A 24,735-nucleotide genomic window follows, 5' to 3' on the forward strand; every position below is an offset into this window, starting at 1 on the left:
CAAGATACCAATAAATCTAAGCTAGCATCCCTACTAGCAATGTCCTTAACTATGGTTATAAATTAAGTCCTGATGAAGTTTTTGTTAACCAAGACAAACCAGAAAAGATATGTCCCCCACGCCCTTTAACCATTTCTCCCCGAATTTCCATACCTACTCTGATCCATCATAACATCAAATTGTCTATGCTCTCCCCTTACCAATTCGTTCATCTTTTAATTTTTCACCAGCAATATTTAAAGAAAAAAATATTATGAAGCAACTGCAAACAAGTAAAACTCTTAACTCACTCACACCTTTAAAAACATGCACCCTCCACAGCCAACAATTTACAATCCACATAGTCCTAAAAAAGTGGAACATGCACAGAATGGCAAAAACAACTCTGGCCACCTTGTTAGGCAGACTAGGTGGACCATGCAGATCTTTATTTACCCACATTTACTACGTTATATAATCTTCACAGGATATCAAAAGCAGCAATTTTGTCCATTTCCTTTCCTGTGTCACGAAGGTCTCAAGAAGGGGCTCACAAAAAGGGCAAGACATGCCCATTCCCCCCCCCACACACACACACACACACTTAGCCAGCATGCATCAACCAGCACGCTACTGAATAACTCCTGAGGCCAGGTACATGCAAGATGACATCACGTTAAGGATCTAGCAAGCTTCCATTCCCCCATTCATTGTTTGACTAAAATTTCTAAGGTTGTAGAAACAGAACCATTCTTAAGGAAATGATTGAAAGGCTTGAGGGGGAGCAAGGGGACTCAGACTCCTAAGAGTAGCCTCTTGCAAAAATAATTTTATTTTTTAATTAGCATTTTTAATTAGCATAAACCACCCACAGCTCCACTAGTTCTTCAACTGGTACAGGAGTTACTCCCACTGACCAGTCCAGAAACTGCATGGTATGTGCTCACCATCTGCTGGAGACAGAGAAAATACTGAAGACCTAATGATGCATGGTGCCCTTATAGGGCAAAGCACACAGGCCTTTTTTATTTCTCTGTCTCCATCTGCTGGTAGATGGGCATAACCCACAGGCTCTGTGCTGGTCTAGTGAAGATAAGAAATGCAATTTTAAAGTATATTTGACTGGAATGCTGCTATAAATCCAAACAGGTCTGCCTGGGCTTAAGATTTTAAAAAGAAGTAAGAATTAAAGTAGAATTTGGACCTGGATTCCTTGGTTTAAAGTCCACTGAACTAACCACAAGGCTACTCCTCAGATCTATATGCTGCTCTGTTCAGAATGCCCATAATACCAGAAGCTGTTAAGAGCCTACTATTTCCAGGGGGCAGGAAGTGGATCTGCTGTTAGTAATATGTAACCTGTCTTTAAATCGTCCGTAGTACCTGAAGATTGGAGGGTAGCCAATGTGATGCTGATGTTTAAAAAGGGTTCCAGGGGTGATCCAGGAAATTACAGACTGGTAAGCCTGATGTCAGTGCCGGGCAAGATAGTGGAAACTATTATAAAAAATAAAATTACGGAACACACAAACAAGGTTTAATGGAACAGAGTCAGCATGGGTTCAGCCGAGGGAAGTCTTGTCTCACCAATTTGCTTCATTTCTTTGAAGGCGTGAATAAACATGTGGATAAAGATGAGACGGTTGATGCAGTATATCTAGATTTTCAGAAAGTTTTGATAAAAGTTCCTCATGAGAGACTCCTGAGAAAATTAAAGAGTCATGGGATAGGTTATTGAACAGGGTTAAATAGTCATTTCTCTTAATGGAGGAGAGTGAACAGTGGAGTACCGCAGGGATCTGTACTGGACCAGTACTATTTAACATATTTATAAATGATATGGAAATCAGAACGATGAGTGAGAATCAAATTTGCAGATGATACAAAACTATTTAAGCTTGTTAAAACACGTGCAGAGTGTGAAATATTGCAGGAAGACCATAGGAAATTGGAAGACTGGGCATCCAAATGGCAGATGAAATTTAATGTGGACAAATGCAAGGTGATGCACATTGGAAAGAATGATCTGAAACACAGTTACCTGATGCTAGGGTCCACCTTGGGGGTCAGCACTCAAGAAAAAGATCTAGATGCCGTTGTAAATAATACGCTAAAATCTTCTGCTCAGTGTGCGGCAGCGGCCAAAAAAGCAAACAGGATGCTAGGAATTATTAGGAAAGGGATGAGACCAAAAATAATATAATGCTTCTGGTATTGCTCCATGATGCAACCGCACCTCGAGTATTGTTTTCAGTTCTGGTCGCCGTATCTCAAAAAAGATATAGCAGAATTAGAAAAGGTTCAAAGAAGAGCGACCAAAATGATAAAAGGGATGGAACTCCTCTCATATGAAGAAAAGCTAAAGAGTAGTGCTCTTCAGCTTAGAAAAAAGACGGAGGAGAGGAGATATGATTTATGTCTACAAAGTCCTGAGTGATGTAGAAACAGTAGAAGTAAATCAATTTTTTACTCATTCCAAAAGTCAAAGACTAGGGAACACTCAAGGAAGGTACATGGAAATACTTTTAAAACAAATAGGAGAAAATAATTTTTCACTCAATGAATAATTAAGCTCTGGAACTCTTTGCTGGAGGAGGTGGTAACAGCGGTTAGTGTGCCGGTGCCGGAAAAGGTATTTGAAGCGGACGAGTCGGAAAGACTAAATGATTTCTCTGTAAACTTGGAGAATGTAATGGGGCAGTTTTGCAAACTAAAAATTAGTAAATCGCTGGGTCCGGATGGTATTCATCCCAGAGTATTAATAGAGCTGAAAAATGAACTTGTGGAGCTGCTGTTAGTAATATGCAATTTATCCCTAAAATCAGGTGTGGTACCGGAAGATTGGAGGGTGGCCAATGTAATGCCGATTTTTAAAAAGGGCTCCAGAGGAGATCCGGGAAATTATAGACCGGTGAGTCTGACGTCGGTGCCGGGAAAAATGGTGGAGGCTATTATTAAGAATAAAATTACGGAGCACGTACAAAAGCATGGGCTGCTGAGACAAAGTCAGCACGGATTTAGTGAAGGGAAGTCTTGCCTCACAAATCTACTGCATTTTTTCGAGGGGGTGAACAAGCATGTGGACAAAGGGGAGCCGGTGGATATTGTATATCTAGATTTTCAGAAGGCGTTTGACAAAGTGCCTCATGAAAGACTCCAAAGGAAACTGGAGAGTCATGGGATCGGAGGCAGTGTATTATTATGGATTAAGAGCTGGTTAAAAGACAGGAAGCAGAGAGTAGGGTTGAATGGTCAGTATTCTCGATGGAGAAGGGTAGTTAGTGGGGTCCCTCAGGGGTCTGTGCTGGGACCGCTGCTTTTTAACATATTTATAAATGACCTTGAGATGGGAGTAACTAGTGAGGTAATTAAATTCGCAGATGACACAAAGTTATCCAGGGTCATCTCGTCGCGGGAGGAGTGTGAAAGATTACAAGAGGACCTCGCGAGACTGGGGGATTGGGCTTCCAAATGGCAGATGAAGTTCAACGTTGACAAGTGCAAAGTGATGCACGTGGGAAGGAGGAACCCGAATTACGGCTATGTCATGCAATGTTCCGCTTTAGGAGTCACGGACCGAGAAAGGGATCTGGGAGTCATCGTGGATAGAATGTTGAAATCTTCCGCTCAATGTGCTGTGGCGGCTAAGAAGGCGAACAGAATGTTGAGTATTATTAGAAAAGGGATGGAAAACAAGCATGAGGATGTTATAATGCCGTTATATCGCTCCATGGTGCAACCGCACCTGGAGTATTGTGTTCAGTTCTGGTCGCCTCATCTCAAAAAAGATATAAAGGAATTGGAGAAGGTGCAGAGAAGGGCGACGAAAATGATAAAAGGGATGGAACGACAACCTTATGAGGAGAGGTTAAGACAGCTAGGACTCTTTAGCCTGGAGAAAAGGCGGCTGAGGGGTGATATGATAGAGGTCTACAAAATAATGAGTGGGGTAGAGCGGACAGATGTGAAGCGTTTGTTTACGCTTTCTAACAATAATAGAACTAGGGGACACAAGATAAAATTAGAATGTGGTAGGTTTAAAACAAATTGGAGAAAGTTTTTCTTTACTCAGCGTGTGGTTAGACTCTGGAACTCATTGCCGGAGAAGGTAGTGACGGCAGCTGGCCTTGCTGAGTTTAAAGGGGGTCTGGACAGATTCCTGAAGGAAAAGTCCATTGATCGTTATTAAATTCTGGGTTTGTGCCAGGTTCTTGGGGCCTGGATTGGCCGCTGTCGGAGACAGAGTGCTGGGCTTGATGGACCTTTGGTCTTTTCCCAGCGTGGCAGTGCTTATGTACTTATCTGGGTTTAAAAAAAGGTTTGGACAAATTCCTGGAGGAATAGTCCATAGTCTGCTATTGAGATAGACATGGGGAAGCAACTGCTTGCCCTAGGATTTGTAGCATGAAATGTTGCCATGACTTGGGGTTCTGCCAGGTACTTGTGACCTGGCTTGTCCACTGTTGGAAACAGGATGCTGGGCTAGATGGACCATTGGTCTGTCCCAGTATGGCTACTCTTGTGTTCTTATGATAGCATATTCTGGGGGATTAAGGAAGTGTCATGCCTTAATCTCTCCACTGGCCAGCTGCTCAATCAGAGCACCATTCTGTACCCTTGACGTGATTGAAACAGTTCAAAGTAAGGAAGTCCTTCTTTTAGAATTGGATGTTTCTTCCCATTCGGTTATTTCTGTTGGACATCCTGATCTTAAGCCCTCCCCTAGTCCCGCCCAAAACACATCCCCTTGCTATCTGGACATAACGTAATTTTTGGATGACCCTTTTCTGCCTTTGTAAAATTGGGATATGGACATTTCAAGCACAGGTCGTCCATGTGGGCATTATGAGATGTCTATATGCTTCAAAAATAAGTGCCATCGTAATTATCTATAATAATAATTCTCACCTCCAACGTTCTGTGCCTGGGACCGTGCCGCATTGAAAGGTGGGCCGGTAGGCTGTGTAGATAACCTGACATCAACAGCTGCTATACAGAACAAGTGCCACACGCGAAAACACACAAAAAAAACCGAGGCTCGTGAATGGCTGCCACGCGCAAAGGCTCCACAGTGCCTGCAGCCTGCCCAAACGTGCCACGCTCAGTAACCGACAGTACAAAACTGATCAGCTGGGAACACTGCCGACATTGCGAACCGCACTCTCGAAACTGACAGCTCAGCTGACAACACTGCCGGACTACAGAAGCCCCGTACAGAAACTGCCGCCCGCCCTGACAAAAACACACAGCCTGCGAGCCACCGGCCGACCCAACAACACTGCCTGTCTTCCGAAGCACCGTCACTAAAGTGCCGCCCACCCTCACAAAACCACGAAGATTGTGAGCCTACGGGTTTCCCGACACTAACGCGCTCAAAGAACTCCCTGCAGAAACAACAGTAATACAACAGGGAACTCTTACTGACATGACAGAGGCCACTGACAGGCAGCACAGAAATGAAAACGAAACTACTCTGAGTAAGTGTGCTATCTACAGCGACAAAAAGAAGGAGGGGAGAGGAGGGGAAGGGAAATAGGGCCAAATTCACAGGTCTACAATGGAAAAAAAAATACTTCAAAGGGAACCTGTCCTTCTACAGGGTATTAAGTGCAGCTAAAAACGGCAGGGGGGGGGGGGAGGAAAAACTGCACCAAACACACATAGACACTTGCTCTCTCTCTCTCTCACACAGTCTTTCACTCTCTGTGTGTCACGATCACACACACTCTAGAAAACACACACACTTTGTGTCTCTGTCACACACACACACACTCTGAGACAGTGCCTACCCCTGTGCTCTTGCAAGGGCATGCTGCAAGGAGGAGGATATGGAGAGAGACACACACACATACTCTGTGACACACTATCTCTGTGTCAGACACACACACGCTCGCTCTCTCTCACATACAACCACTCTTGCACTCTCTGAGTCTCACTGCGGAAGGAGGGGAGGGTAAGTAGGGCCGAATTCACACAGGTCAACAATGGAAAAACAAAACTTCAGAGGAACACTTTTATAACAACTGTTAGGTTACAAAAAAAACCATTCATATAAAACCTTGCTAGCGCCCGTTTCCTTTAAAACAGAAACGGGCCTTTTCTACAAGTGCATTAATAATTGTAGAAAGAAGTGCTTCACTTTGTACCATGTGGACTTTGCATCAGCTTCTGTTCATTTAGGAATTCAATAAAATATACAAATTAGACCTGGGTTCCTAAAGTTTTGAAAACAACACTATGTGCAAAATTCCAGCTCTTTCCTAACCAATTATAAGATATGTGGTACTGATTTAGTCCTAATTATCCAAAGAGAAATTGATTCTCTATCCTAGGATTGATGATGAAGAAGCAGATCTTAACAAGCATTTACGGTGGAATACCAGATAAAAAGGCACCCGACACGGACATGTTTCGCCCAGCAGGGCTGCTTCTGGGGTGATACTTATACCTTATGGTGCAATACTGTCACTTCACCCAATGTAAAACAAAGCCTCCAGACACAGGGGGGAATCTTTGCACATTCATGAATGAGGTTGGGTTTTCAAGCTTGCCCAAACAAAAATGCATGAGATCCATTTGCATACAATGGAGGCAGTGCACACAAATAGATCTCATGCATATTCATTAGGGACATCCTGAAAACCCGACTGGATTACAGCCTTCAAGGTTGGACAACTCTATTCCAGGGTCACCAGCATAGGTGAAGATGTATCTAACAAAACACCAGAACTCTGCTTCTTGGCAAGCAATTCACTGGGTCTGGCCTCCTCTCTCCAGGGTTCCACTGCAGCAACTTCAGCATCTCCGCAGACAGAACCCGTGCATCAATTGCACACGATAGTGTTGGCTGCCGGAGGAAACAACATGGCTGCCGGAGGAGACAACAAAATGTCTAATAGAATGGATACTCTCTCATCCAAACCTAGAGCATGGCTCACTTCTCTCAGCTGATGCAGAGCAGGCTTGGTGGAATACCTATCCAATGTTTGCTGGACCAACAATGAGGTCCTGGCTGGAGAGAGCACAGTCTTAACGACCCCCTTCCACTTAGTATGAGGCACTTTGTAACAAGAAAATCAGAAGCACCAGCAAAGCATGAACAGTAGGTAAGCACCAACTCTCATGCCGCCATCTTAACCACTTCCCGAGCACAAGAGAATTTTAAAGAATTTAAAACTTTGCTAAAACTTACTTTTTCAAGGAAGCTATTTTAAGGTTGAGATAATGATAACAGCATAAACTAGCTTTCCTTCAGGACACAAGCTGTAATTTGATGAGTGGATCTGAATGATTTCTGCGAGTGTATTTTTAGGTCTATCAAAATAGTGGAGTTCTTTTATCAGATTTCGTTTTATTTTCTGTTTGTTTTTATATGCATTATAAACCACTTTGATCTTTATAAATTAAGCAGTATACTAAATTTTAATAAACAAACATATTCTCTCGCTTTGTATTACCACTGCTCATCTATCTGCTCTGGGCTGGACAAATGAATACTAGTCCGTGTATGGAACCAGTTTCAGGTCATATCAGTTTCTCCTATTTGTTTTCTGTTTCATTCTCAGCAGACTCTCTTGACCCCAATTTCTTCTCTTCTGTTTTCAAATATTTGGACACATCATGAAACAAAATCTCTCGATATCCACAAGCACCTACTGAAGACCAAGTGTGAATCAGAACAAGACTTACCTGTCAAACTCTACTGAATATATAAGTATAAGATAACGCTTAGAGTTAAGGGCTGCTGACTTTGTGGTTGGTGCATGCCATATTCCAGAGCCCATCTTCCGATTTCTCAGCTGCTCAAGATCTGCATAGGTCAGAAGGTCAAGGGTAACCGATTCGCTGCTCTGAAATTTAAAAAAAAACTAAAATTACTTCCTTGCAATTGTTCTACTCCAAAGAAAACACGCTGCAAGCATGTGCTAGGGAAGTTTCCAGAATTTTCTGAAATTTGAATATGTTGAAGACTTATGTGCCAGCAGGAGGTATTAAAGCAGCTCCACAGATCAACACGCCATAGCATAACCAGGAATGATACACAGGGGCTCATTTACTAAGCTGTATTAGCTATTTCATGCAGGAATTAATGCACACTAACACCCAGTACCATGCTAAATTAGCATGTGCTAACTGCCATGGCTAAACAACACACACAAAAATTGCTTTCAAGTTTTTTAGGTCCAAAATAAGAATATTTCCAGATTTGTTAAGAAATACTAAGAGGAGGAAGTGGCGTCATCGTAGCGAGATGGCTGCCTGACTCCAGAGTTCCGCTGGAGAGGGAATTGTAATTTGTGATACACCCGAGAAATATTTGTTGTTAACTGTCCTCGACATCCTCTGAAACACCCTGAGGTATGGCAGCACGGAAGAAGCTAGCCAAATTTAAGTTTACATCTGAGAAACGCAGATCTGGGTCAGGCGCAATGCAGAAGGCATGAATGTCTGGAGCCAAGATGGTGGAGGAAAACTCTGGCCCAGACCACGCAGAGCTGCTTGATAGTGATATTGAACTTACTAAGGGCGAAGTAGCTCGCTGGTTCAAGGAACTTAAGTTTGAAATGTCTGCAGTACGCAAGAAGATTCAGGCAGTGGTTTCTGAAATAAGGGAGGAGGTCCGAGAAGACGGGAGTCGACTGGATCAAATTGATGAGCAGATGGATGCCTTTACTGACGACCTGCAAACACTACATACAGAACTTAAAAAGGAACGGCAAATGCAGGTGGACATGGAATCGGCGCTGGAGGACTTGGAGAATAGGTCCAGACACTGTAATTTGCGTTTTAAGGGTGTGCCTGAAGAGGATCAGTTTAAAGATTGTACGCAAGTGGTGAAAGAGATATGTGCCTCAATTTTGCACCCTGGTGAAGATGAAACAGAGAATGAGAGGTTGGTCTCTATTGTCCTGGACAGAGCCCATTGTAGTTTGGGGCCTCAAAGAAATTCTATATCGCGTGACATCATCACGTGCTTTCATGACTATGCAGTGAAAGATACAATATGGAAAAAGGTCCGTTCTTTGGGCGATATAACCTGGAAGTTAACATATTTCAAGATTTGGCCAAGACGACACTTCAGCGTAGAAAGGGCTTCCGTGAAGTGACCGCCTACCTGCAAAAGGTGGGTCTCAGATATCACTGGCTATATCCCTTTGGTGTACAAATTTCTGTCGGTGCACAATCACGGAGCGTACAAACTGTTGCAGGGACATGGAAGGCCCTTTCAGAGTTGGGATGTACAGATCTTCCTGCAGTAGAGTCGACAGCACAAGTCCGGGTTCCCCGGTCACCCCACATGCTAAGTGGCAGAAGGTTCGAGGGGCTAGGAGGCGTTCTGCCCCAGATACCCAGTCTGTAACATTTCTCAGGAGAGTATGTGTTGTGTTTTGCTAAGGGTTTGTCCAGGGAGGGTCATTAGGTGAACTTTGGCGGGGGGATGATAATGGAATGGTGTGTGTATGAATGAGAGAGTGAGGAATGCGAAGTTTGGGGTGGGTATTGTGGACATACCCTCCCTACCTCGGACAGTTTGAAAATACTTGGTGTCACACTCAATCGCAACCTTACCCTCGACAGTCAAGTAAACTCTGTAACAAAGAAAATGTTCTATTCAATGTGGAAGCTCAAATAATTAAAACCTTTCTTCCCAAGAGCAACTTTTCGATACCTAATACAATCAATGGTCCTAAGCCATGCAGATTATTGCAACGGAATCTACGTGGGCTGCAAAGAACTCATTAAAAAAACTCCAGACCGCCCAAAATACAGCAGCCAGGCTGATATTCAGCAAAACACGCTTCGAAAGTGCCAAACCCCTCCGAGAAAAGTTGCATTGGCTCCCAATCAAAGAACGGATCATCTTCAAAATCTGCACCTTAGTCCACAAAATCATATACGGCGTAGTCCCAGAATGCATGACAGACCTCATAGACTTACCAATAAGGAAGAAAGTCAGATCACCAAGATCCTACCTAAACCTACACTACCCAAATTGCAAAGGACTGAAATACAAAACAATTTATGCAGCCGGCTTCTCTTACATAAGCGCACAACTATGGAATGGGTTCCCAAAAGCTGTCAAAACCATCCACGACCACTAAATCACTAAAAACCAACCTCTTCAAAAAAGCCTACCCCAACGACCCCACCTAACCCTCTTCACCTACTAACACAGTATGACTATGATCGCACAGGACAACACGCAATCTTCATCCATTTTGACTCTCCATTTATACCTCATACGATCACTATACAACTTTGTATTTGTTATCAACCGACTAGGCAAACACCTTTGACGGTACTATGTAAGCCACATTGAGCCCGCAAATAGGTGGTAAAATGTGGGGTACAAATGCAATAAATAAATAAATGTGTTTGGGATGAGGGAGCATACTGTTAAGATAGTGTCAGCTTGCCTCCAGCAATGGCACACTTCCTTAGGGATTCAGCTGGCTGGGTGTGGACCTAGTCGGTGGCAGGGGGGCTTGGGGAGGGTGGGTTCTTGGAATGTTAATGGGTTGAATGATCCAGGAAAGAGGAGTATTATTTTCCGTGAGCTGAGGCGTCTCAAATGGGACGTGGAACTGCTACAAGAGACTCATATTAAGAAGAAGGATGCCCTACTGCTTCATCGCAGAGAGCATAGTGGGTGTTATACACTCGCAGATCCTAGTGGGGGGGGGGGGAAACGGGAGGTTTAGTGATTTATATTCGGGCTGGGATTCCCTTTACCAAGGAGAATGTATTTTGTAACGACTTGGACAGGTGTACTGCGGAGAAGGTTCTCTGTATAATCAAAATGCCACTTTTATCAATCTTTATGCTCCTAATGTGAAACAAAGTGAATTTTTTGAGTCATTGCAGGTACCCTTTCTCAATTTGCTGCAGGGAGAGTGATATTGGGAGGCGACTTCAACTCTACCTTATCACCTCTGGACCACTCCAGGGCAGTAGGGGACAGTGGTATGGCACATATATATAAGTACATAAGTAGTGCCATACTGGGAAAGACCAAAGGTCCATCTAGCCCAGCATCCTGTCACCGACAGTGGCCAATCCAGGTCAAGGGCACCTGGCACGCTCCCCAAACGTAAAAACATTCCAGACAAGTTATACCTAAAAATGCGGAATTTTTCCAAGTCCATTTAATAGCGGTCTATGGACTTGTCCTTTAGGAATCTATCTAACCCCTTTTTAAACTCCGTCAAGCTAACCGCCCGTACCACGTTCTCCGGCAACGAATTCCAGAGTCTAATTACACGTTGGGTGAAGAAAAATTTTCTCCGATTCGTTTTAAATTTACCACACTGTAGCTTCAACTCATGCCCTCTAGTCCTAGTATTTTTGGATAGCGTGAACAGTCGCTTCACATCCACCCGATCCATTCCACTCATTATTTTATACACTTCTATCATATCTCCCCTCAGCCGTCTCTTCTCCAAGCTGAAAAGCCCTAGCCTTCTCAGCCTCTCTTCATAGGAAAGTCGTCCCATCCCCACTATCATTTTCGTCGCCCTTCGCTGTACCTTTTCCAATTCTACTATATCTTTTTTGAGATACGGAGACCAGTACTGAACACAATACTCCAGGTGCGGTCGCACCATGGAGCGATACAACGGCATTATAACATCCGCACACCTGGACTCCATACCCTTCCTAATAACACCCAACATTCTATTCGCTTTCCTAGCCGCAGCAGCACACTGAGCAGAAGGTTTCAGCGTATCATCGACGACGACACCCAGATCCCTTTCTTGATCCGTAACTCCTAATGCGGAACCTTGCAAGACGTAGCTATAATTCGGGTTCCTCTTACCCACATGCATCACTTTGCACTTGTCAACATTGAACTTCATCTGCCACTTGCACGCCCATTCTCCCAGTCTCGCAAGGTCCTCCTGTAATCGTTCACATTCCTCCTGCGACTTGACGACCCTGAATAATTTTGTGTCATCGGCGAATTTAATTACCTCACTAGTTATTCCCATCTCTAGGTCATTTATAAATACATTAAAAAGCAACGGACCCAGCACAGACCCCTGCGGGACCCCACTAACTACCCTCCTCCACTGAGAATACTGGCCACGCAATCCTACTCTCTGCTTCCTATCTTTCAACCAGTTCTTAATCCATAATAATACCCTACCTCCGATTCCATGACTCTGCAATTTCTTCAGGAGTCTTTCGTGCGGCACTTTGTCAAACGCCTTCTGAAAATCCAGATATACAATATCAACCGGCTCCCCATTGTCCACATGTTTGCTTACCCCCTCAAAAAAATGCATTAGATTGGTGAGGCAAGACTTCCCTTCACTAAATCCGTGCTGACTTTGTCTCATCAGTCCATGTTTTTGTATATGCTCTGCAATTTTATTCTTAATAATAGCCTCCACCATCTTGCCCGGCACCGACGTCAGACTCACCGGTCTATAATTTCCCGGATCTCCTCTGGAACCCTTCTTAAAAATCGGAGTAACATTGGCTACCCTCCAGTCTTCCGGTACTACACTCGATTTTAGGGACAGATTGCATATTTCTAACAGTAGCTCCGCAAGTTCATTTTTTAGTTCTATTAATACTCTGGGATGAATATCATCAGGTCCCGGTGATTTACTACTCTTCAGCTTGCTGAACTGACCCATTACATCCTCCAAGGTTACAGAGAATTTGTTTAGTTTCTCCGACTCCCCCGCTTCAAATATTCTTTCCGGCACCGGTGTCCCCCCCAAATCCTCCTCGGTGAAGACCGAAGCAAAGAATTCATTTAATTTCTCCGCTACGGCTTTGTCCTCCTTGATCGCCCCTTTAACACCATTTTCGTCCAGCGGCCCAACCGACTCTTTGGCCGGTTTCCTGCTTTTAATGTATCTAAAAAAATTTTTACTATGTATTTTTGCTTCCAACGCTAATTTCTTCTCAAAGTCCTTTTTTGCCCTCCTTATCTCCGCTTTGCATTTGGCTTGGCATTCCTTATGATCTATCCTGTTACTTTCAGTTGGTTCTCTTCTCCACTTTCTGAAGGATTGTTTTTTGGCTCTAATGATTTCCTTTATCTTACTGTTTAGCCACGCCGGCTGACGTTTAGTCTTTTTTCCCTTTTTTCTAATACGTGGAATATATTTGTCCTGAACCTCCAGGATGGTGTTTTTAAACAGCATCCACGCCTGATGCAAGTTTTTTACTCTGCGAGCTGCTCCTTTCAGTCTTTTTTTCACCATTTTTCTCATTTTGTCGTAATCACCTTTTCTATAGTTAAACGCTAGCGTACTTGATTTCCTAGTTTCACTTCCTTCAATGCCAATATCAAAACCGATCATATTATGATCACTGTTATCAAGCGGCCCTCGTATCGTTACCCCCTGCACTAGATCATGAGCACCACTAAGGACTAAGTCTAGTATTTTTCCTTCTCTTGTCGGCTCCTGAACTAGCTGTTCCATGAAGCTGTCCTTGATTTCATCAAGAAATCTTATGTCCCTTGTGTGTACAGATGTTACATTAACCCAGTCTATACGCGGGTAATTGAAATCCCCCATTATTATTGTGTTGCCCAGTTTGTTTGCGTCCCTGATTTCCTTTAACATTTCCGCATCCGTCTGTTCGTCCTGGCCATAGAGAGAAGCTTGCACATTTAATTAAAGATCTAGATCTGCTTGATGTGTAGAGATTGAAACATCCGGGTCAGCGTACCTATTCTTTCTATTCACATGCTCAAAAGGTTTATACGCAAATTGACGCACTCTGGTGCAGTCGCTCTATGTGGGGCCAGGTATAAAACACTGATATCGAGAGTATTCATGTATCTGACCATGCCCCGGTGTGGGTTCATCTGCTGGGTCTAGGCGGGGAGGAGCACCATACTTTCTGGAGGTTGAATGAATCCATTTTGGGGGATGTGGAAGTTTGTAAGGTGATACGTGAGGTCATCAAAAATTATCTTGAAATTATCTGGAGAGGTTGCTGATGGTATTCGCTGGGATGCTCTCAAGGTTGTGGTGAGAGGGACATCTTATAAAATGGGGCACCAGACGTAAGAGGGATCGCAGTGCCCGAGAGTTAGGGCTTCGCCAGCAGCTGACGGGACTGGAAGCACTGCACCAAGGGGGGGGGGGGGGGGGGATACCAACGTACTTCCCCAGCTCTTGGCATGTAGGCTACATTGCAGAGGCTCCAGGTGGAACAGATGGAGTTTCATAGACGGCTGTTACAACAAAAATTCTTTGAATTTAGCAATAAAGCAGGGAGAATGCTGGCCCGTTGTCTTAGGCAGCGTCAGTCTGGGTATACCATTGCAAAGATTAAAGGGCCCAGAGATGCTCTTTTCTTCTCGGATGGGGAGATTAGATAACAATTTTTTCAGTTCTATACAAACCTATATTCCAGGGGGGAGGAGGTACCATCAATAAGGATTAACGAGTACTTAGCAAATAGTGGACTTAAGGAGTTGTCTGCCACTGTAAGGGATGGGCTAGAGCTCCCGATAACATCCGAAGAGATTCTAAGGGTGGTCAAGGGTCTTAAGGGGGGGTAAGGCCCCAGGAGTTGATGGATATACAGCTAAATTTTATAAGATATTTGCTCAGGACTTGGTAGGTAATCATGGTTTCTTGGGTCTCTCTCTCTCCCCTAGTATGCATGAGGCTGGGATTTCAGTCATTTTGAAGCCTGGCAAGGATCCGGCTACCTGTGGTTCATATAGGCCGATCTCCCTTCTCAATTTAGATGTAAAGATTTTAGCGAAAGTCATGGCTGGCTGCTTAAGTACTTCTGCAACTTATACAGGAGGACCAATCTGGTTTTGTGCCTCAGCGCCAGGTGGCAGATAATGTAAGAAGGACCCTAAATATTATTTGGGAAGCGCAATCGCAGGGGGTTCCTTTAGCTTTGTTAACCACGGATGCTAAGAAAGCATTTGATAGGGTGGTTTGGGCATATCTGTGGGAGGTTCTGACCTTTATGGGCTTTGGCCCTAAATTTATTGGTTGGTTGCAGAGTCTTTATAAGGCTCCTACAGCCAGAATTAAAGTCAACGGGGGTTATTCTTCAGCATTCCCTATCCAGAGGGGCACCAGGCAGGGTTGTCCCCTCTCCCCCTTACTGTTCACTCTATCTATAGAACCATTTGCTCAGCAGGTCGTAACATATCTGATATAAAGGGGATTCAAATAGGAAGTAGACAGCACAAAATAGCATTGTTTGCGGACGACATCTTATTTTATGTAAGAGCTCCACAATTAACTTTCCCCATTACTGTACAAGAACTTAACAGGTATGGGCAGATATCAGGATTTAAAATTAATTATGACAAATGTGAGCTAATGGGAGTGAATATATTGGAGGAAGCAGTGGATGGATTATTGCAATCTTTTGCCTTTCGCAGGTCCAGAACTAGTTTCCGCTGTCTGGGAATACAGGTGCCTAGGGATTTATCTCTACTTTATTCTTTGAATTATACCCCTCTGCTTCATCAGCTGAGGAGGGACTTGGCTAGCTGGAAGAATGGGTGGCTCTCATGGTGGGGTAGAATCTCAGCAGTTAAAATGAACCTTCTACCAAGATTATTATTCGTATTTTAATCCCTCCCTCTGCATGTGCTTAAAGCTGAACTTTTGCGTCTACAGTCTGAAATCTCTGGGTTTGTTTGGGGGGGGGGGACGCCCCTCGAGGTTATCTTAGAGAGTGATGTGGGGTTCTCTGGAGCAGGGGGGTAGGGGATTGCCTAACTTGGTGTGGTATTATTCGGCAGCGCAACTTAAGCTGATTTCAGGGTGGAGTGGAGGGAACATCTACAACAATATTGGATCAATATTTTGTATGTGATTACTCCCTTGATGCGGTCCTCTGGGTCTCACTTCCTAATAGAGTTTACAGGCGATTGACGTCTAACCCTTTTGTGTCCCATCTATTGACGTTATGGGGGTTTCTAAAGCATAAGCTTCGGGGCTCTAGTGGTTCTTCAACGTTTGCGCATCTCACTCAGGAGCCAAGATTTTCTGCTGGTTTACAGCGAGTAGCATTCTCAGACTAGGCCTGTCATGGTTTTCGTAGGTTCCGGGAATTTTTGGATGTGGGTGAGATGCGTTCTTTTGGAGAGCTGTGCAAGTCTCATGGCTTTTTTCCCTCTGACTTTTTGGCATATTTACAAGTAAAACATTATTTTTCTAGTCAGGGTTCGCTGCGGGTGGATCCAGATGATACTGAACATTTTGAAAATATGTGGGCTTCATTAGGGAAAATGGGTAAAGCTATCACTCATGTTTATCGTTTTATTAGGGGATTTGATCTTGTTAAGCTGCCATACATGTGTGCTTAGGAGAGGGACTTGCGATGTGAGTTGAGTTTGAATGAATGGAAGGCTGTTTGTTTTGAGGTGAAAAAAGCATCTATCTGTGTTTTGATCAAGAAAAATGCTTATAAACTGTTAAGTAGATGGTATTACACACCAGACAAGTTAAAAATTATGTATCCCGGTTCTACGGACTTATGTTGGAGATGTCAGAAGGACACAGGGACATTTTTTCACATATGGTGGACATGTGATCTTCTGCAGTAGTGGCGTAACCAGACGGCTAATTTTGGGTGGGCCTGAGCCCAAAGTGGGTGGGCACAAAATTTTCTCTGTCTCCGCCCCCTCCTCCCCGCACTCTCCACATCTCCCCTGGCACCTCCCAATTCAAAATATACTTTAGCTCATAAAGATCCCCAAGCTCTGTCAGCTGAAAACTTCCTTCAAAGACAGCCACAAATCCCTTTTACCAAGCTTGGCAGGCAGCAATAGAAACAATGCCTTGAGACACCGATGCTGGCACCCCATGCATGCTTAGTTAACAGTGGCTCAAGGATGTTGCCGCCATCTGCCAAGCTTAGTAGAAGGGAGTTTTAGCTGCTTTTAGAGGAGGTCCTCAGCTGATGTAGGTTGGGGATCCCCACCAGCTACAGCAAGGGTCGGGACTAGTGTTAGACATGCTAGGGCCCAGACTCTCACCAAATACAGAACAAGGGATCACAAATTAGAAATAAAAATATGTAGACAAAAATTGAACTCGGAACCTCGGCATGTTACAGTGGAGAAATAAAATCAGAAATATATTTCTTTTTTTCTACTGAACACAATAAAATGATATCCGCTGTGCACATTTCTCAAGCTAACAAATTTCAGTTAATAAATTCAAAATAAAATGTCTTTCCTACCTTTGTCGTCTGGTCATTTTATTTTTCCATTATGTTGGTTCAAGTTTCTCTTTTCCACTTTCCTGTCTTTCTGTTAATTCTCCTTCAAGCAGCTGCTCTTCATTTGTCTTTTCTCCACTCTCATTCCATTCCCTCACTACACTGACATATTGATGTTTGTTTCATTTTAGCTCTTTCCTATCTTTTTTCTTTCTTTCCTGCTCTCTGTCCACTCAAACTTCATTTTCTAATCCTTTTCCTTTTTACTTTTCAGATACCTACCTGATTTCCATCTTCTTCTTTCACCCACTAGCTCTCCTATTCCCCATCTCACTCCTCCTCCAGCCTTCCATCGTCAATCTACTCCCCGTAATCACTATCATCCTCTCGTTCATTTCCTTACCACCCCCTTGGCCTTCCACATGGTTCCACCATCCCAGTGTCTGCCTCCTTCCAACCCTTCTAGCCCAGCATCTGCTCCCTCTTTCTCCTCTCTCCACCCTCTATCCCCTCTAGCGTCTTCCTGTCCTTTCTCTCTTTCCCCTTCCCCCAGGGGCCAGCATTTCTCCCCCTCTTCCCTCCCACCCACATTCCAGCATTTCTCCCTCACTGTCTTCTACCCCTGGATCCTACATGTCCCTCCTTCTTCCCCCTCCTCCGCCCTCATGTTCAACATTGTTCCCTCTTTTCCTCTTCTCTCTCACCCTTGCATCCCAAGTCTAACATCTGTTTCCCCCCTTGCAGCATCTCTTCCACCACCATGTAACATTTCTCCTTCATCCCTCTCTCCCCTGTGCAGTACCTTTTCCTCCCCTCCCTCCCAGGTCCAACATTTCTCCTTCCCTCTCCACCCTACATCCAGCAATTATCCCTCTCTCTCCCCCCATATCCCAATAATGATCCCCTTTCTTCTACTCTCCCATGCATGTCTCCCTCTCCTACACCCCCCTGCATCTCTCCCTCCCCTCCCTAACAATTTCCCTCACTCCTACACCCCCTGTGTAGCATCTCTTTTCTTTCCCTCCCCTCCCATGCCCAAGCAGCCCAACAATTTTATCTTCTCTCCAACCCCCCCCCCCCCCCTCCAAGCAGCATCAGGAGCATCACGGCACCGCAGCACGTTTCAAAGGGTTGCTGGCAGCATTTAAGAGAGAGAATTGCTGCACTGCTGCTGATGACCCAGAAGCCTTCCCTCTGCTGCGCGTTCCTCCCAGGAAATTACTTCATAGTTGGGGGGAAGACATGGCAGAGGGAAGGATTTCAGGTGAGACTCAGCCAGCAGCAGTGATTCTTACACGCTGCCAGCAACCCTTTCAACCGGCGCAGCAGAAGAGACGAGGCAGCTTCAGTCCCTGCATTTTTTTCTTTGATCGTCGCCGGCAGCGTTGCCATTCACACAGGCAGCTTCGCTCCCTTCTGCCGCGTCCATCCAGCCCACTCTGATGCACTTCCTGTGTACGTAGGGCCAGATGGACGCGGCAAAGGGGGGCAGAGCTGCCTGTGTGAATGGCAGCACTGCCGGCGACGATCGAAGAAAAGAATGCAGCGCTGGCGGGGACTGGGGAGGACAACGAATTTCTGCGAGCGACGTGGGCGGGCGGGCCTGGACGGAAAGTGGGTGGGCCTGGGCCCACCCAGGCCCACCCGTGGCTACGCCCCTGTTGCCGGCACGATAAGTTTTGTGCATCTGGCCCTCAGAGAGATAAAGGGAAAAGGGGATGGGCTTTGATATACTGTATTTCTGTAATTACAATCAAAGCAGTTCACATATTATATATAGAACTTAAGTATTGCATAGACCCCTCCATTCCCCACTGAAGGTGCTCCCCAGATCCCCAGTGAGGCCCACCCTTACTTGGCAGAACAGTCTTATTTTGTAGTTTGACCCTTAGTACTGCAAGACAACCACTAGAGGCCAAGCACCATTTTGAACTCAACAGCTAACTGGTCATGAGTGACTAGGGATTACTCCTAGTCCTTTCCATCTGTAGACCAGGGAAATGTCTAATACATCTGGAGGTGGAAGGAGGGCACATGCCACTTTAGCTCCAGCCCAGTTAAGAAAAGCTCCCAAAGCATCAGGCTGCACATTAGCCACCCAATGCTCTCAGTGAGTAAAACCACCACCAGTTCAAAGCTGGCTTTAATTTCTCCACAAAGTAATGCAGCTTGTGAAGTTCAGTGCTAGCTGTGTTACTTGATTTGCCTCATTATTATGGAGCATGTGTTACACTAAAATAAACAACATACAGTTTTGCCATTTAACACCCATTAACTGGTAAATATCATATTTTCCCTTAACACCTCTTAGTAACTACCACCACTAAGTTATTGGCCTCCATCCCAGACACAAAACCAAAATTATAAACAAGAAAAGCTAAAAGAACTCATCTGTGCTGATGAATATACCCCTGCAGATCTCTTGCCTCAAGATCTACCTACCTGCATCAGGGCTGACTCCAGCATGCTGCAGAAGATGGAGAACTGCTTGAAGTTGCCCGTTTTATGAGTCAAGTCTTCAATAACTAGAGGGATTTTTAAAAAAAATGAGAGAATATGTTAAGTTGGTTTTAGACATTTCACTTTAGATATCCAACATATAGGAAAATCAAGAGACAATTATCTGGAGGAGTGGCCTAGTGGTTAGGGTGGTGGACTTTGGTCCTGGGGAACTGAGTTCGATTCCCAGCACAGGCAGCTCCTTGTGACTCTGGGCAAGTCACTTAACCCTCCATTGCCCGCCGCATTGAGCCTGCCATAAGTGGGAAAGCGCGGGATACAAAAATAAAAATAAAATAAATAAACTCTACACTGGACAATCTTGCTCATTTGATATCCCTTAATATAGTACATCTTCTCACACTTGTTAATCATATCAATATGACTTTCGTTCAATGCAATATATGTTGTGCCTTAATTCTAAGACAAACCATCTGGAACCTTAGAACTTGCCCCATCTGCCTCCAAATATTAGCTATGAAAGATGAAATCAACAAACTCAAGAAGGAATTAACTGCAATTAAGGAAGCATCCAGGATTACACAATTTCCAGCCAATTTACCACCAGCACAGTTGCAGAAAATAAAGCAAAAGAGAAATAGATAGGTCACAGTAGTCTCAGGTAGATTATGACCTGTGTCACAGAGGCCATTCACCCTCCCAACTTTTGCCCCTATTACAACTCCTTTGCTGCACTGGAGCATCATGATGCTCAGAAAAGAAGTAATGAGGTGGAGCCAGAGGCAAGGAATGTAACAAAATCCAAAAGACATCTCCGAAACAATGACAGATCAGCTCAAAGCAGACAATTCTTACTGCTAAGAAACTCCATTATAAAAAGCATTAACTTAAGAACACAGTTCAAGGGTCCCAACCTAGTGAAATGCCTCCCAGGGTCCTCTGCTACCAGAAATACCAACCAAATACTGAATGTGATCCAAGAATAGCAAGGATTCTAATACTGATATTGTAATCCACCTGGAAACAAATGACCTGGCCAACAATAGGAAGTTTGAATTATAGAGAGCGTTCCAGAAGCTTGGGGAAGGACTCAAGTCTTTGGTTCGGACTGCACCTTTTTTGAAATTATTCCTACATAAAGGAAGGGAGAGGAAAGACTACGTAAAACAGAGGAATTAAATACGTGGCTTGAAACTTGGTGAAAAAAAAAATAGCAGACTGTGATGGGCTACATCTTTCTGTAAAAGCAACTACAGTGAGGAAATGGTCAGCTTGTACGAACAAATAATCTTTTTTCCAACCAGCATAGGCAATTCAAATGAGATGATCCGACATGACAGTGTTTCGGCAAAAGTGATCCCTGAAACAGAGGTAGCAAAACAGAGTTTGCTGGTGTAATAGAGCAGCATCTCCCAAAGAAAACACTCAGACCGCTTGTCTAAGAAAAAGAAGTCATAATTAGATTTGTAGCAATGTGTAGCAGCTCGGGCAGTAGCTACAATTCAGTGCATTCAATGTACTGAATTGCCCTTTTTCATAGACAAGCAGTCAGTGTTTTCTTTGAGAGATGCTGCTCTATTACATCAGCAAACCCGTGTTTTGATACCACTGACACAGGCATCACTTTCACCAAACCACGGTCGTATCGCTTCATCTCAGTTGCTTTGACTATGCTGGTTGGAATAAAGATAATTTGGTCCTACAAACTGACCATTTCCTCAGTGTGTTTGGTTGCTTTGACTTCTATCGTAAAGTTTTGGTCCTTCTGTTTTGTGTCTTGGCTACATCTCTCTGTGACATGAAAAAGGATCCTTGGGAAGAAATTCAGATAGTATGTTTCTATACATTTAAAGTAGAGGGAGGGGGATGACAAAAGGAAGCAAGGGAATTCAGAAAGTCACCACCAGGAAGAAAAAAAAAAAACAATGGCAGTGAGGAAGGTAAACTCACTTAATAACACATGGAAAGCAATGAGCACAAATTCTCATAGTCTAAGTAAAAAGATTCAAGATTTACAAGCCCGATGTTGAGGAAAACGTGGATATCGTTGCTATTACTGAGACATGGTTCAATGATTCCCATGAATGGGATGCAACCATACCGGGTTGTAATCTTTTTAGGAAGGATAGGGAGAGCCGAAATGGTGGAGGTGTGGCACTGTATGTGAAACATAATATCAGAGTGGCTGAACTGCTGCTACATGAATCGTCCTGGAAAGAGAAGATGGAACCTGTTATCTACAGACGTCAGGAACAAATGGAGAAGCAGAACACAGATCTGATCAAAGATAAACATAAGCTTGGAATGAAAGGGTATGTGCTGTTGCTGGGAGATTTCAACTCGCCTGATGTGAACTGCAACATCCTGTCAGCAGAACTGGAAAAAAGCAGAGAGATCGTGGATGCCTGTCAAAAGTGCTTTGCTCAGACAAATGGTGACTGAACTCACGAGGGAAGGGTCAATGCTGGACCTGGTGCTCAGAAATGGAGTGTTTCCAGAGTCCAGGTGGGTGCCCACCTAGACAACAGTAATCACCACACAATATGGTTTGATATAAGAGAACAAGTGGAGTGCATACGAACAAAACTCAAAGTACTGGATTTCACACATGCTGATTTTGGTAAACTGGGGGAACACCTGAAGAAGATGCTGACGGCACGGGTAAGCAGATGTAGTCCCTCTTCACAAAAGCAGAGACAGAGAAGAAGTGGGAAACTACAGGCTGGTAAGCCTCATGTTGGTGGTAGGAAAAATAATGGAATCGCTGCTGAAGGAAAAGATAGTTAACTTTCTAGAAGCCAACGGGTTTCAGGATCCAAGAAAATACGGCTTTACCAGAGGAAAATCCCGCCAAACAAATCTGATTGGCCAAAGAACTCATGAATAAGCTGAACTTAGGACCCAAAGTGGTGAACTGAATTGGAAACTGGTTGACCACAGGGTGGTGGGTGACACAAAGATAACCAATAGGATATTCCAGAGAGTAGAAACCTTGAGAAGAAATCTCCAAAAACTAGAAGAATGGTCAAAGTTCTGGCAGTTAAAATTGAATATCTGTCTAAAACCAGCACACTTGGTTTGACTATATCTATATATATAAAAGGCACCACCAACGTTCTCTCTCCTGAACTGAACTCCTGAGACTCCTTCCCACCTGCCTAATCAATCCCTGGCTTCAGCTACCACCACCAATCATTCTCCTTCCATCAGCTTCCTCACACCCAAACCAGCTGAGTTAAGCATTAGACTAATGAGACCAATGATGAGCTCCTGCCCACAGGGTTTCCTAACTCTCTTTACGCCTAGTGGCAGCCACTCTACACAACCTGCCAGCTTACACCCATGTCTTCCCTGATTGCAGCTAGGAGTCCAGTCCGGGTTCTTCATCTCCCCCTCTGGCTCCTTGCCTGCAATGCCTTCTGGGACTTGTATTTCAGACTGAAACTGCCTTAACCCAACTATCCTAGAGGTGACTTTATCACAATGGACAGGGGTGATATGGTACAGACATCCAAATATTTGAAAGGTATTAATCTACAAACAAACCTTTTCCAGAGATGGGAAAGAACCACAAGCATTTCTTTTTCTGAGAAGTTCTGAGACAAAAGAACATTTCTCTGGGTTAGTGACACTATTTTGCCCTGTGCTTGGTAACTTAAACATTGGGTTTAAAAGAGAATTGTAGGATACTGATAAACACAATTAGAATTAAGAAAAAAAAAATAAAGCAAACTTTATTAGCTAGTCTCCATACCCTTTCCCCCATAGTTTTAAAACTTGAATTTTCTGCCATAGCATTAACAGATAGACTCTAGAAGGCACAGTAGGGCCTAGCTCAGTCTTAGAAAAAAAAATAACAATAAAAAGAGAGAGAGAAGCAAGCATTATTAACTAGTTTCCATAGTGGACAACCCTTTCCCCATAGTTTTAAACTGAACAGCCAAGAGTATTAAAAAAAGATAGTAGCAAGTCTTAAACTGTCCTAAAAGAAAGTTATTTTATATTCTTTGCCTGCAGGAGAGGTAGCACTGCTAGTGACTTGAAAGAGGGGTTAATAAGGTGTGAGGAAGTAGAATATTTGGCAAAGGTTACTAAGGGCAATCTGATTACTGGGCTAGCTTCAAAGGATTTGTTTGAAGCAGTCTCCTTAGAATCCAAATTATATAGAGAGGAAAGGTCCCATTTAACTTTCTTTCTGAGAAGTTCTAAGAGAAGAGGACATTTGTCTGGGTAAGTGAAATTATTTTGCTCTGTGCTTGCTAACAAAGATTGGGTTTAAAAGGGAATTGTAGGATACTGATAAACACAGTTAGAATTAAAAAAAAAAAAAAGGTTAACTTTATTAGCTAGTCTCCATACCCTTTTTCCTATAGTTTAAAAACTTGAATTTTCTGCCACAGTATTAACAGATAGACTCTAAAAGGCACAGTAGGGCTTAGTTCAGACCTGGTGGAAGGAGGATAACCAGTGGGACACTGTCATACCAGGGTACAAATTATATCATAGTGATAGGGTGGATCAAATTGGTGGAATTAGCATTGTATGTTAAGGAGGGCCTTGAATCAAATAGAGATTGGGTGGCAGAGCCGGTAGTAGGAGGCTGGGATAGTGCTGAGCAGACTTATACGGTCTGTGCCAGAAACGGTGGTGGGAGGCAATGCTGGTGGTTGGGAGGCAGGGATAGTGCTGGGCAGACTTATAAGGTCTATGCCCTGAAAAAGACAGGTACAAATCAAGGTAAGGTATACACAAAAAGTGGCACATATGAGTTTATCTTGTTGAGCAGACTGGATGGACCATGCAGGTCTTCTTCTGCCATCATCTACTATGTTACTATACGTTAGACTGAAAATTCTGCAGGAAACGAAACAAATCTTGCAATTCCTATGGATTGAAATTCCATGTGTAAAGGGGAACAAGATAGTGATAGGCAGAGATACCTCACAAACAGGGAAGATAGGGTTTCTGGATAGTGAGGTAGCACAACAGACCGTGGTAGACCAGGTGCCCTTAAATACAACTAAAGATCAGACAAAAGATGTCAAATCAATAGTTTCAGGTACTAAGCATCATGCAAATAAGAACAACAAACATACTCTGAAATGTCTATATGCAAATGCTAGG

The 24,735-nt window shown here is 43.8% G+C and overlaps 1 protein-coding gene across 5 annotated transcripts in view; it reads right to left on the reverse strand.

Moving 5' to 3' along the window:
• Positions 1-24,735, reverse strand: part of CCDC61 (coiled-coil domain containing 61) — a 647,013-nt gene that overhangs the window by 493,454 nt on the left and 128,824 nt on the right. For all 5 annotated transcript variants that reach the window (XM_030218079.1, XM_030218082.1, XM_030218080.1 and 2 more), the window contains exons 3-4: positions 19,594-19,676; positions 7,669-7,829 (exon numbers count right to left, since the gene is read on the reverse strand). In XM_030218079.1, the coding sequence (XP_030073939.1) occupies positions 7,669-7,829; positions 19,594-19,676 (244 nt within the window). The remainder of the gene's footprint in view (positions 1-7,668; positions 7,830-19,593; positions 19,677-24,735) is intronic.

The sequence above is a fragment of the Microcaecilia unicolor genome, chromosome 11 (genome assembly GCF_901765095.1).
Source record: "Microcaecilia unicolor chromosome 11, aMicUni1.1, whole genome shotgun sequence".
NCBI classification, from domain to species: Eukaryota; Metazoa; Chordata; class Amphibia; order Gymnophiona; family Siphonopidae; genus Microcaecilia; species Microcaecilia unicolor.